General features: G+C 43.5%; 1 protein-coding gene across 6 annotated transcripts in view; it reads right to left on the bottom strand.

The window, feature by feature from the left end:
• Nucleotides 1-13,898, bottom strand: part of sntb2 (syntrophin, beta 2) — a 69,241-nt gene that overhangs the window by 6,415 nt on the left and 48,928 nt on the right. Inside the window, exon 6 of one of the 6 annotated variants that reach the window (XM_072595740.1) lies at nucleotides 8,498-8,688. The exons of 1 other annotated variant lie outside the window; for it this stretch is intronic. In XM_072595740.1, the coding sequence (XP_072451841.1) occupies nucleotides 8,498-8,688 (191 nt within the window). Of the gene's footprint in view, nucleotides 1-8,497; nucleotides 8,692-13,898 lie in introns of those variants that run through there. 4 more of the 6 variants (XM_072595739.1, XM_072595742.1, XR_011964220.1 and 1 more) reach the window with 4 other exon arrangements.

Here is a 13,898-nt window from a genome sequence, read left to right on the forward strand (position 1 = left end):
CCTGATCATTCTCTTATTCCTCACGTATGAGTAAAATGCCTTTGGGTTCTCCCTAATCCGTCCTGCCAAGCCTTTTTTGTGCGCCCTCTTGGCTCTCCTCGGTCCATTACTGAGCTCCTTTCTAGCAAGCCTGTAATCCTTTAAAGCTGTGCTAGATCCTTGCTTCCTCCACCTTACGTAAGCTGCCTTCTTCCTTTTGATGAGAAGCTCCTCTGTTCACGTCATCCAAGGCTCCTTAATCTTGCCCCTTCTTACCTGTGTCAGAGGAACAAATTTGTGCATCACTCGCAACAACTACTCCTTAAACAAACAGTCTCCACAAGTCTGTTGTGCCCTTTCTATGGAACAATTGCTCCCAGTCTGTATTTCCCAATTCCTGTCTGATAGCGTCATAGTTTTCTTTTCCCCAATTAAATATCTTCCCTTGGTAACTGCACCTTTCCCTCTCCAAGGCTTTGGTAAATGTGAGGCAATTGTGGTCACTGTCACCAAAGTGTTCTCCCACTGCAAGATCTGACACCTGTCCTGGCTCGTTGCCGAGCACCAAATCCAAAATGGCCTCTCCCCTCATCGACCTGTCTCCATACTGAGTAAGGAAATCATCCTGAACACACCTGACAAAAACAGCTCGATCCAAACCATCTGCACTTAGGAGGTTCCAGTCAATATTGGGAAAGTTGAAATCACCCGTAACAACAACCCTGCTACATCTGTATTTTTCCAGAATATGACCGCCTACAAGTTCTTCAATCTCCCTACTGGTATTAGGGGTTCTGTTGAAAACCCCTAATGCAGTGATTGCTCCCTTGCTGATCCTAACTTCCACCCATCCTGACTCAGTAGACAAACCTTCCTGAACAACCTTAGTTTCTGTAGCTGTGATGCACTCCCTGATTAGCAATGCTGCACCCCCTCCTCTTTTTCCACCCTCCCTGTTTTTTTTAAACATTCTAAACCCTGGAACATTTAACAACCCTTCCTGCCTCTGTGAAACCCATGTCTCCATTATGTCCATGACAAAGTCCCAAGTACTGATCCATGCTCTAAACTCATCACTCTTACTTCTGACACTTCTTGCATTAAAGCAGACACACTTTAACCGATCCCTTTATTTCATCACGTGAAAAGCCTTCCTGATAGATTCACTACATCCTGTCACTGCCCAATCTACAACTACCCCCTCTCAGATATGTAGCTCCAATTCCCACACTCCTGCCAAACTAGTTTAAACCCTCCCGAACCACACGAGCAAATCTCCCACCCAGGACATTTGTTCCCCTCCAGCTCAGGTGCAACCCGTCCTTCATGTACAGGTCCCACCTTCCCCAGAAGGTATCCCAATGGTCTAGGTATCTGACACCCACACTTCTGCACCAGCCTCACAGCCACGTGTTAAGCTGCATATGCTGACTGTTCCTCACCTCACTATCTCGTGGCACTGGTAGCAAACCAGAGATTACTACTCGACTCATCCTGCTCTTCAGCTTCCAACCTAGCTCTCTAGTCACTTTTCAGATCCTTAATCCCTTTCCTAGCTATATCATTGGTGCCAAAATGTACCACGATTTCTAGCTGCTCAGAATCCTGTAAACCCGATCAGCGACATCCCGGATTCTGGTACTGGGGAGGCAACATACCTTCTGGGAATTCAAAATCTCCTGTCAATCTGTCTACCTATTGAGTCCCCTACCACTAGCGCTTTTCTATTCTATCCCCCTTCCCTTCTGAGCTTCAGTGCCAGAGACCTGACAACTATGGCTTTCCCCTGGTAGGCCATCCCCACCAGCAGTATCCAAAACCGTATACTTATTGATGAGGGGACATCCACAGGGGATCCCTACTCTATCAGTTAGTTCCACCCTCGACTGTAACCCAGCTGTCCTTACCCTGTGTCTGAGGAGTGACCACCTCCCTGTACATCCTCTCAATTTCTCCCTCAGCCTCCTTGCTGATCCGCAGTTCATCCAGCTCCAGTTCCCTAACTCGGTTTTTGAGGAGCTGGAGTTGGGTGCACTTCTTGCAGATGTCCATAAAAATGATGGAAATGACATCACCCAAACCAAGGAAGCCCAAAAACAAATAGAAAGCGGGCTACACCACCAGTGCTTCATCCTGAGGCTCACTGAAGATGTTACCTAGTATGGTAATGAAATGTCTGAAAATAAACCTTCCAGCTCAGCAAGCAAACCTACATCCGGGTCTTTAAAACAATGAGAAAGCTTGATAAGGCCAATACAGACAATAAGCTTCCATTCGTGAAGCAGATCTGAACCAGCAAGTCACAGAATCCCTTCAGTGCAGAAAGAGGCCATTTAGCCCATTGACACTCCACCAACCATCCAAAGAGCACCAACCCAGACCCACCCCCTCACTCTATACCCATAATCCCATCATTTCCATAGCTAATCCACCGAACCTGCACATCTCTGGACACTACAGACAATTCAGCATGGTCAATCACCTCACCTGCATGTCTTTGGACTGTGGGAGGAAATCCATGCTGACACGGAGAATATGCAAAAACTACACAGATAGTAACCCAAAGTTGGAATCAAACCTAGGTCATCTGGTGCTATTCGGTAGCAATATTAACTACTGTGTCACCCAATCAACATAAATTAAACATAAATCAATCCATTCAAGAATTCACAGGAACATCTTTACCCAGAGTATGACAACGATTAGCACAGGGATTGCTGATGTAATGGCACAGATATACTTAATGGAGAAGTTGGATCTTTTACGTTTGCCTGAGGGACATGTGGTTCAATCTTTCTTTCCATGAAAAACCAAACCTTACATTCCACCTTATGTTCATGGTGCCAATTTGCACTTAGTCTCTAAAGTGCCCCACCACTTATCTGTTCCAATGATAATGGTTTAACAATGACCTGTTTGCTTGAGCTCAATGAGCAAGTGTTCCTTACAATATTTCATCACCGTACTCAAGATAATATCAACCCTCATACTGAACTCTACAGATTTTCAGAAACTCGCTTGCACAAGCTTGCAAATTTCACTGACCGTTTGTGTCGGCAATTGTTCCTCCAAGCCGGTTAGGCCATATCATACCCCCATTAACGTTTCACGAGAGTTCCCATCTTTAGGGCATGAGTCAATGGCTCAGCCAGCATTACTTGCCCATCCTTACTCAATCTTGAGAAGATGGTGGGGAGCTACCCTTTAGAACTATTGCAGTTCTACTTGTATAGGATATCCCGAATGCTGTTAGGGAAAATTTCCAGCTTTTGGAAGGAATAGCAATATATTTTCAAGTCAGGATAGTGTTTGGCTTGGAGAGAATCTTGCAGACACTGGTGTCCCCATCTGTCTGCTTTCTTTGAGCTTCAAGATGGTAGCGATTGCAGGATTGGATGGTGCTCGGAAGCCTTCGTGAACTTTCTACAGCACATCTTGTATGTGGACAAACATATGGCAGATGCAATACACTGTGATTAAATATATACACATTGATGTGAAAAACAGAATGGCAGATTATTTAATTGGTGATATACTGGGAAATGTAAATGTACCATTACATCTGGATGCCATTGGTCACTAGTCAATGAAATTAAATACAGTCAGGTGCAGCCAGTAATAGAAAGGCAAATGGTATATTGTTGTTCTTTGCAAGAGGATGAGAGTTCAGAGGAAGGGATGTCTTTCTGCAGTTATGCAGGGCCTTGGTGAGACCACACCTACACCAGTGTTTTGTAGTCTCTACCTAAGAAAGGATATTTTGTCATAGGAGTCCAGTGGAGGTTGACACTGTGGGTGTCATGACTGTTCAACAGGGCTTGTATTAGAGTTTAGAAAAATGAGAGGGAGTCAGATTGAAAAAACTTCTAACTAGTCTGGACAGGTTAGATGCAAGGAGGATGTTTCTCTGGTTGGGGAGTCCATAATCAAGGATCACAGTCTCAGGATACAGAGGGCATTCAGTACTGAAATGAGGAAAAACTTCTTCACTCGAAGGGTGGTCAATGTTTGGAATTCTTTACCATGGAAGATTGAGAAGGTCAGGTCACAGAGTATATTCAAAAAGAGATTAATACACTTTTAGATTTTAAAATGAATCAAGGGGTTCTGGGTGAATGCAGTAATATGGCATTGAGATAAAGGATCAGCTATGATCGTATTGAATGGCTAACAGCTTCTGTTAGTTTCTAATGCTGTAGATGGAACACTATTGCCACTGCATGTCGTTGGTGGAGGGAGTAAATGTTCGTGGATGTGATACTAATCAAATTGGCTGCTTTGTCCCAAAGCGGAATACAGAGTTAATGGTAGGGTTCTTAGTCAGGTGGAGGAACAGAGGGATCTTGGGGTCTATGTACATAGATCTTTGAAGGTTGCCACTCAGGTGGATAGAGTTTGTAAGAAGGCCTATGGAGTATTATCGTTCATTAGCAGAGGGATTGAATTCAAGAGTCGTGAAGTGATGTTGCAGCTGTACAGGACTTTGGTTAGGCCACAGTTGGAGTACTGTGTGCAGTTCTGGTCGCCTCACTTTAGGAAAGATGTGGAAGCTTTGGAGAGGGTGCAGAGAAGATTTACCAGGAAGTTGCCTGGAATGGAGAGTAGGTCGTACGAGGATAGGTTGAGAGTTCTCGGCCTTTTCTCGTTGGAACGGCGAAGGATGAGGGGTGACTTGATAGAGGTTAATAAGATGATCAGAGGAATAGATAGTGTAGACAGTCAGAAACTTTTTCCCCGGGTACAACAGAGTGTTACAAGGGGACATAAATTTAAGGTGAAGGGTGGAAGGTATAGGGGAGATGTCAGGGGTGGGTTCTTTACCCAGAGAGTGGTGGGGGCATGGAATGCGCTGCCCGTGGGAGTGGTAGAGTCAGAATCATTGGCGACCTTTAAGCGGCATTTGGATAGGTACATGGATGGGTGCTTAATCTAGGTTAGATGTTCGGCACAACATCATGGGCCGAAGGGCCTGTTCTGTGCTGTATTGTTCTATGTTCTATGGTGTCAAGCTTGAGAACACTTTTAGAGCAGCACCCATCCAGGGAAGTGGGAAGTATTCCAACACTCTCCTGACTTGCTTTTTTTTTTAAAATGGTTGATGGAAACGTTTTGGAGAGTCCAGAAAATTGCAGAGAAATTGAACAATTGTTTTGTATATGCTTTACCAGCAAGACACACATTTTCACACAAGTTAATACCGGGGCTAAAAAGAGTCAGGAAAGTGCCAGGTAATGACAGTCTCATGAAGAGACTGTCACTTCTTCACATTCATTGGCATTGCCATCATTGAATACGCCTATCAATATGCTTTGCCACTGAACTGGAACAGCCCTGTGAATATTGTCACTATGAAGAGCAGGGCAGAAACTGGGAATTCTATGGTGAGTAAATCACTGTGTGTCTCCAGGATTCCAGGCTTCTGACCTGCTCTAGTGTCCATTGTATTTATACAGTCAGTCCTGTTTCTGATCAACTGTGACTTGTAGAATACTAGGGGATTCAGTTTTGGGAAAGCCCTTGAATGTTAGGATTAGATTGCTTCTTACTGAAGATGGTCACTGCTGCACTTGGGAAATGAATGTTATTTGCTATTTGTCAGCCCAAAGCTGAATATTGTTCAGGTCTCACTGCATTTGGATATTAACTGTTCAATATCTCAAGACTCACAAATAGTGAACATTATGCAATCAGTGAACATCCCAACCTCTGACCTGATGATAGAGGGAAAGTCACTGATGAAGCAGCTGAAGATAGTTGGGCCTAGGACACCACCGAGAAACGCCTGCAGAGATGTATTGAATTTGAGATGAATGGCCTCCAGCACAACAACCATCTTCCTTTGTGCAGGCAAGACTCCAACCTAAAGAAAGCTTACCCCAACTTCACTGACTTCAGATTTGCTCAGGCTGATTGATGCCACAGTCAGTCAAATTCAGCCTTGATGTCTCAGCTCACCTCTGAAATTCAGCTCTTTTGTCCATGTTTGAATCAAGGCTGCAAGAGCAGAGTGGCTCTGGCAGAAACCAAACTGATCCTCGTAGTTAATTTACTGCTAGGCTTGATGGCTTGACCCTCTTCCAAGACTTGACTGAAAATAGACTGCAGACTGATAGGGCAGTAATTGGTTGGTTTGGATTTGCCATGGCTTTGCCTCACAGGACAAACCAGGGCAACTTGCCACATTGTTGGGTAGATGCCAGGGTTGTAGCTGTACTGGAACAGCTTTATGAAGAGTGTTTCAAGTTTTGCAGCACAAATCTGCCATATTATTGCCACAAAGCTGCATGGCTTCAATCAGCTGCTCCAAGAATCTGCACACAGCAGGCAATGGGTCCTGCCGATCTGAGAGATTTTGGCCAACAAACTTTCCATAAATGACCTTTCCTTTTGGAAAAAACTCATCCATAGGATATGTCCTTTCCTGAATAGGGCAGCAGTTACTGCTCTTCCTTGAATGCAGTGAAGGAAAACGCTGGTCACCTGTGTTCCTGAACTATTGCTGTGCTTGAGGTGCAGGTACAGACACAATGCCTTTAAGGAGTGGAGAGAATTGCGGGATTTTGACCCAGTGACAGTGAAAGAACACCAATATATTTCCAAGTCAGGACGATGAATGGCTTGGGGGGAAACGTGAAGGTGTTGCTTTCCTCATGTATCTGTTGCCCTTGTTCTTTGAACATAGAACACTACAGCACAGTACAGGCCCTTCAGCCCTCGATATTGTGCCGACCTGTCATACCAATCTGAAGCCCATCTAAGCTACACTATTCCATGTACGTCCATATGCTTGTCCAATGACAACTTAAATGTACTTAAAGTTGGTGAATCTACTACCATTGCAGGCAAAGCATTCCATACCCTTACTACTCTGAGTAAAGAGACTACCTCTGACATCTATCACCCCTCAAGTTAAAGATATGCCCCTCGTACTCGCCATCACCATTCTTGGAAAAAGGCTCTCCCTGTTCACCCCACCCAACCCTCTGATTATCTTATATGTCTCTATTAAGTCACCTCTCAACCTTCTTCTCTCTAACGAAAACAGCCTCAAGGCTCTCAGCCTTTCCTCGTAAGACATTCCCTTTATACCAGGCAATATCCTAGTAAATCGCCTCTGCAACCTTTCCAAAGCTTCCATGTCCTTCTTAGAATGCAGTGACCAGAATTGTACACAATACTCCCAAGTGCGGCCGCACCAGAGTTTTGTACAGCTGTAGCATAACCTCATGGTTCCAGAAGTCAATCCCTCTATTAATAAAAGCTAAAACACTGTATGCCTTCTTAACAACCCTGTCAACCTGGGTGGCAACTTTCAAGGATCTGTGTATCTGGACACAGATCTCTCTGCTCAACTACACTACCAAGAATCTTACCTTTAGCCCAGTGCTTTGCATTCCGGTTACTCCGACCAAAGTAAATCACCTCACACTTGTCCGCATTAAACTCAATTTGCCACCTCTCAGCCCGGCTCTGCAGTTTATCTACGTCTCTCTGTAACCTACAACATCCTTTGTCACTATCCACAACTCCACCGACCTTAGTGTCGTCTGCAAATTTACTAACCCACCCTTCTACGCCCTCATCCAGGTCGTTTATAAAAATGACAAACAGCAGTGGACCCAACCGACCCTTGCGGTACACCACTGGTAACTGGACTCCAGGATGAACATTTTCCATCAATCACCACTCTCTGTCTTCTTTCAGCAAGCCAATTACTGATCCAAACTGCTATACCTCCCACAATCCCATTCTTCTGCATTTTGTACAATATCCTACTGTGGCAAACCTTATTGAACGCCTTGCTGAAATCCATATACACCACATTATGGATTACTCTCATCTATCTGTTTGGTCACGTTCTCAAAGAACTTTTGGAAAGTGCTGTGAATTAGCCTTGATAGGTTGCTGCAGTGCATCTTGCAGATGGTGTATACTGCTGCGTTGAGTGTCTATGTCAGAAACAATGACTGTGGAAGGTGGTGGAATGGGATGCCGAACAAACAGATTTTATCCTGAACAGCGTGGAGCTTCTTGCGCCTTATAAATGGATGACAGACACTGGAGACACACAAAGTGAGTTACTCACCAAAGAATTCCCAGTTTCTGCCCTGCTCTTCATAGTGACAATATTCACAGGGCTGTTCCAGTTCAGTGGCAAAGCATATTGATAGGCGTATTCAATGATGGCAAAGCCATTGAATGTGAAGTGACAGTCTCTTCATGAGACTGTCATTACCTGGCACTTTCCTGACTCTTTTTAGCCCCAGTATTGTGTGAAAATGTGCGTCTTGTTGGTAAAGCATATACAAAACAATTGTTCAATTTCTCTGCAATTTTCTTATTTCCCATGATAATTTATTTCATCTCTGCCTTTGAAAAATCAACAGTTATTTTAGCTTTCAAATTACTTGGAAAGATTTAGGGGAGAGGGCAGCACGAAGCAGAAAACATGGAGCCGCCGGTCTCATCATATGGAGGAATTAAAGTCAAAAATCAGATTTTACAAAACTATACTCACCAGCTCTCCTTCTGGCCCCCCAAAGTCCAAATAAAGCATCCTGATCCCATCATCAGCCGACATTTTCAATCTTTCAAATGGATACTGGAAAAGGGGGCTGGATGAGCCTCCAGCCGAGTTGTTGTGGGACATCACAAAACCACTTTCATAATGAATGACCAGTTTTACGTCCTGTCCATTCCAAGTACATCCTGCTTAAAAAATATATAAAATGATCACTTCAGGTCTTGTTTGTGACAGTGTCAATGATCAGACATCTTGATCAGTTCCTGGGGTGGACTGTGTGGATTCAATAGCTAAACAGGGATAATTACATTGGCTCCTAAATTATTAAACTTACTAGATGGTAAAGCTTAAGTTAGTTATCAAAAAAACAAATGGATGGTTTAGAGGAATTATCTTACATGAACAGCTATTTCAAATAGAGTTATATAGTCATACAGCATGATCCAACCTTGCTGAACCTTCCAGCTCAGCGAGCAGATCTACATCCAGAACCTCAACCTGAGCGACAAATCTTCTCAAAACTCTCTAGTATGGTCCAACTTGCTCAGGTCAACCAGGCATTCTAATATGACCTAGTCCCATTTGTGAACATTTGGCCCATATCCCTTGAAATCCTTCCTCTTCATATACTCATCCAGGGGCCTTTTAAACATTGTGATGGTACCCACCACTTCCTCTGGCAGCTCATTCCATACATGTACCACCCTCTGTGTGAAAAAGTTGCTCCTTAAGTCCCTTTTATATCTTTCCCCTCTCACCCTAAACATATGCACTCTCGTTCTGGACTCCCCCACTCCAGGGAAAAGACTTCGATTTACCCTATCCTTGCCCTTCATGATTTTATAAACCTCTATAAGGTCACTCCTCAGTCTCTAACGCTCCAGAAAAGTGCCAGCTTATTCAGCCTCTCCCTATAACTCAAACCTTCCAGACCCAGCAATATCCTTATAAATCTTTTCTGCACACTCTCAAGTTTAACAACATCCTCCCTACAACAGAGCAACCAGAACTGAACACAGTATTCCAAAAGTGATCTGAAAAGTATCCTGTACAGCTGCAACATGACCTCCCAACCCCTCCACTCAATGTTATGACCAATGAGGGCAAGGACACCAAATGCCTTCTTCACTATCCTATCTACCTGCATCCCAAAGTCTCTTCGTTCAGCAATAATCCCCAGGACCTACCATCAACTGTTTTAAGTGTTGCCCGGGTTTGTCTTAACAAAATGCAACACCTCACATTTATTGTAATTTAACTCCATCTGCCATTCCTCAACCCATTGGCCCATCTGCTCAAGGTCCTATTGTATTCTGATATCATCTTCTTCACTGTGCACAACACCTCCAATTTTGGCATCATCTGTAAACTTACTAACCGTACCTCCTATATTCATATAGAACGTAGAACAGCGCAGTACAGGCCCTTCCCCCCTCAATGTTGCACCATCCTGTGAAACCAATCAGAAGTCCATCAAACCTACACTATACCATTGCCATCCATATGCCTATCCAATGACCATTTAAATGCCCATAAAGTTGGCGAATCTACAGCTGTTGCTGGCAGTGCATTCCACGCCCCTACTCCTCTGAGTAAAGAACCTGCCTCTGACAGCTGTTCTATATCTATCACCCCTCAATTTTAAGCTATGTCCCCTCATGCTAGCCATCACTATCCTAGGAAAAAGGCTCTCACTGTCCACTCGACCTTACCCTGATTATCGGATATATCTCAATTAAGTCACCTCTCAACCTTCTTCTCTCTAACGAAAACAGCATCAAGTCCCTCAACTTTTCCTTGCAAGACTTTCCCTCCTAACCAGGCAACATCCTAGCAAATTTCCTCTGAACCCTTTTCCAAGCTTCTACATCCTTCTCATAATGCAGTGACCAGAACTGCACACAATATTCCAAGTGCGGCTGCACAAGAGTCTTGTACTTCATGGTTCCAAAACTCAATCCCTCTACTAATAAAAGCTAACACACTGTACACCTTCTTAACAGCCCTATCAACCTGGGTAGCAACTTTCAGGGAGCTATGTACATGGACACCAACATCTCTCTGCTCATCTACACTACCAAGAATTTTACCATTCTCACAGTATTCTGCATTCCTGTTACTCCTTCCAAAGTGAATCACCTCACACCTTTCTGCATTGAACTCCATTTGCCATGTGTCAGCCCAGCTCTGCAGCTTATCTATGTCTCTCTGTAACCTACAACACCCTTCAGCACTATCCACAACTCCACCGACCTTAGTGTCATCCGCAAATTTACTAACCCATCCGCAAATTTACTAACCCACCCTTCTACACCCTCGATCCAGGTTATTTATAAAAATGACAAGCAGCAGTGGATCCAAAACAGATCCTTGCGGTACACCACTAGTAACTCAACTCCACGGTGAACATTCCCCATCAACCACCACCATCTGCCTTCTTTCAGCTGGCTAATTTCTGGTCCAAACCACTAAATCATCCTCAATCCAATGCCTCCGTATCTTGTGCAATAGCCTATTGTGAGGAATCTTATGAAACACCTTACTGAAATCCATATACATCACACCCACCTGTTTGGTCACCTTCTCAAAGAACTCAATAAGGTTTGAGAGGCACGACCTACCCTTCACAAAACTGTGCTGACTATCCCTAATCAACTTATTCCTTTCTAGATGATTAGAAATCCTCTTATAACCTTTGAAAACACTTTACCCACGACCGAACCAGGCTCAGGTCTATAATTTCCAGGGTTGTCTCTACTCCCCTTCTTGAACAATACAACAACATTTGATATCCTCTGGTCTTCTAATACTATTCCTGTAGACAAATGATGACAAAGATCAATGCAATCTCCTCCCTGGCTTCCCAGAGAATCCTAGGATAAATCCCATCCACATCTAGTGCGGTTAGAAAAATCTAGGATTTTAACCCAGTGACAAGTGAAGGAACTGCAATATAGTTCCAAGTCAGAACAATGTGCGGCTTAGATGGGAATTTGCAGGTGGTTGTGCTTCAATCTATCTGCTGCCCTTGTCCTTCTAGATGGCAGAGGTAACATGGTTTGCTGCAGGACATTTTGTTGATGATACGTACTGTTGTCACCATGAGTCAGTGGGGATGAATGTGGATGGTGTTTAATGGGATGCCAATCAAGTGGGCTGCTTTGTCCTGTATGGTGTTGAGCTTAGAGTGTTGTTGGAGCTGCATCATCCAGACAAGTGGGATGGGAGGTTGTTCAACATATTTGACTTGTGCCTTGGACAGATAATGGAGAGACAGGAGGCAAGTTACTCACTGCAGAATCCTTAGCCTCCAATCTGCTCTTGTAGTGACAGTATATATATGGTTGTTCCAATTCAGTTTGCGGTTAACAGTAACTCCCAAGAGGTTATTAGTAGAGAATTCAGCAATGAAAATGTCTCCGAATATAGAAGAGTAAGGGTTAGATTCTCTCTTATTGGAGTTGGTCATTACCTGGTCTTGTGCGATGCAAATATTATTTGCTATTTAAAGATCAGCCTAAGCTTGAATATCGTCCAGGTCTTTCTGCATTTGGCCCTAAGCTGCTTTCGTATCTGAGGAGTTGAGGATGATGCTGTACATTGTGAATTCAGCAACAGACATCTCTACTGTTGGTCTTAAGGGAAAGTAATTGATGAAGCAGCTGAAAATGGTTCAGCCAAGATCCTGAAGAATTCCTGCAGAGATGTCTTGAAGCTGAGATGACTAACCTCCAACAGTCATGACCATCTTCCTTTACATCAGGAACAACTTCATTCAGTGGAGAGCTTTCACCTCAATTCAAAATGGCCTCAGTTTTGTTATGGTTCTTTGATGTCCCATGGGGTTAAATGCTGTCATGATGTCAAGGGCAGTTATTCTCACATCACCTCTGGAATACAGCTTTTTGTCCATGGTTGGCCACAGCTGTAATGAAGTCAGGAGTAAGTGGCCCTGGCAGAAGCCAAACTAAGTGGCGAATAGTAGGTCACTGACAATGTTATCAAACAGGAATGACCCCTTCCATCACGTTACTAATAATCAAGAGTGAACTGATGGGGCAGTAATGAGTGGAATCTGTTCTCTCTATGGACCAGATATCTCTGGCAATTTTGTAGCTGTACTAGAACAGGCTGGCTAGTGGCAAGGCCAGTTCTGAAGCAGGTCTTCAGTACTATTGCTGAAAAATTGTCAGGGCCCAAAGTATTTGCAGTATCCAGGTCTTCAGCCTTTTCTTGATATCATGTGAAATGATTTGAATTAGCTGAAGACTAGCATGTTACGATCAGTGCTAACAGCACAGCAATGAGTTTGCCTAGTTTGTCGTCTACAGTGAGGACTTTGAGAGCTCACGCTAATGCCAAGTCCCACACCAGGACAAATAACCAGGCCTCACTGTCAGCTGCCGTCATGGTCGCACAAGATGAAGACATGCCTTCTGTGGTGCACTTGTTTATCATGACATTTAACATTTTAAAACAATTCTGAAATTTTGTAAACTGTAAACTGAAAATGCTTGACATTTTCATGTCAGTTTATATGGGTTATAAAGTATTAATACAGAGTGAGGAACAAGAGAGTTGATAAGAGACAGAGTGCACAGCTCAGAGCAAGTTTCTGATTATTTGTGGTGCCTGGTATTAGCTTATCCAAATGACTAAAGTTACCCAAATTTAAAAAGAGGAGCAAGGAATTACAGACCAGCAAGTCTGACCATTGACAGTGGAGAAAATGCTCGAGTCCATTACTAAGGACTTTATAGCAGCGTACTTGTGGAATCACACACAGCATGGATTTACAAAAGGGAGAATCGCACTTGACAAATCTAATAGAATTCTTCAAGGATGTAGCAAGTTGAGTCGATCGGGGGAAACCAGAGTACATGGCTTTTTGGATATTCTGAAAGCTTGACAAAGTCCTACATAATAATACATAAAGTTAAAGTGTTTGAGATTGGGGTACTGCATTGAAATGAATAGAAAATGGTTAGGAGACAGGAAAGAGAAGGAATAAATGGGTCTTTTTCTAAATGGCAGGCAATGACTATTGGTTGTTACTAGGAGACAGCTATTCACAATATAAGTTAATGATTTAGATGAGGAAACTAAGTGTAATACCTCAAAATTTGCAGATGACACAAAGTTGGGTGGGAGGTGGAGGCAGAGATATTGCAGTGTGATTTGAGTAAGCTCAGTGAGTGCACAAATGCAGTACAATGTGGATAAATGTGAGGTAATCCTAATTTGGGTGCAAAACTATAAAGGCAGACATTATTTAAACAGCTCTAAATTGAGAGAAGAGAAATGTTTCAAGAGACCTGGGTGCCTTTGTGCATTAGTCAATGCAAGTAAATGTGCAGGTGCAGCTGGTAGTAAAGACAGCAAAACGTGAGAGGAT

Source organism: Chiloscyllium punctatum, chromosome 26 (genome assembly GCF_047496795.1).
Source record: "Chiloscyllium punctatum isolate Juve2018m chromosome 26, sChiPun1.3, whole genome shotgun sequence".
Classification (NCBI taxonomy): domain Eukaryota; kingdom Metazoa; phylum Chordata; class Chondrichthyes; order Orectolobiformes; family Hemiscylliidae; genus Chiloscyllium; species Chiloscyllium punctatum.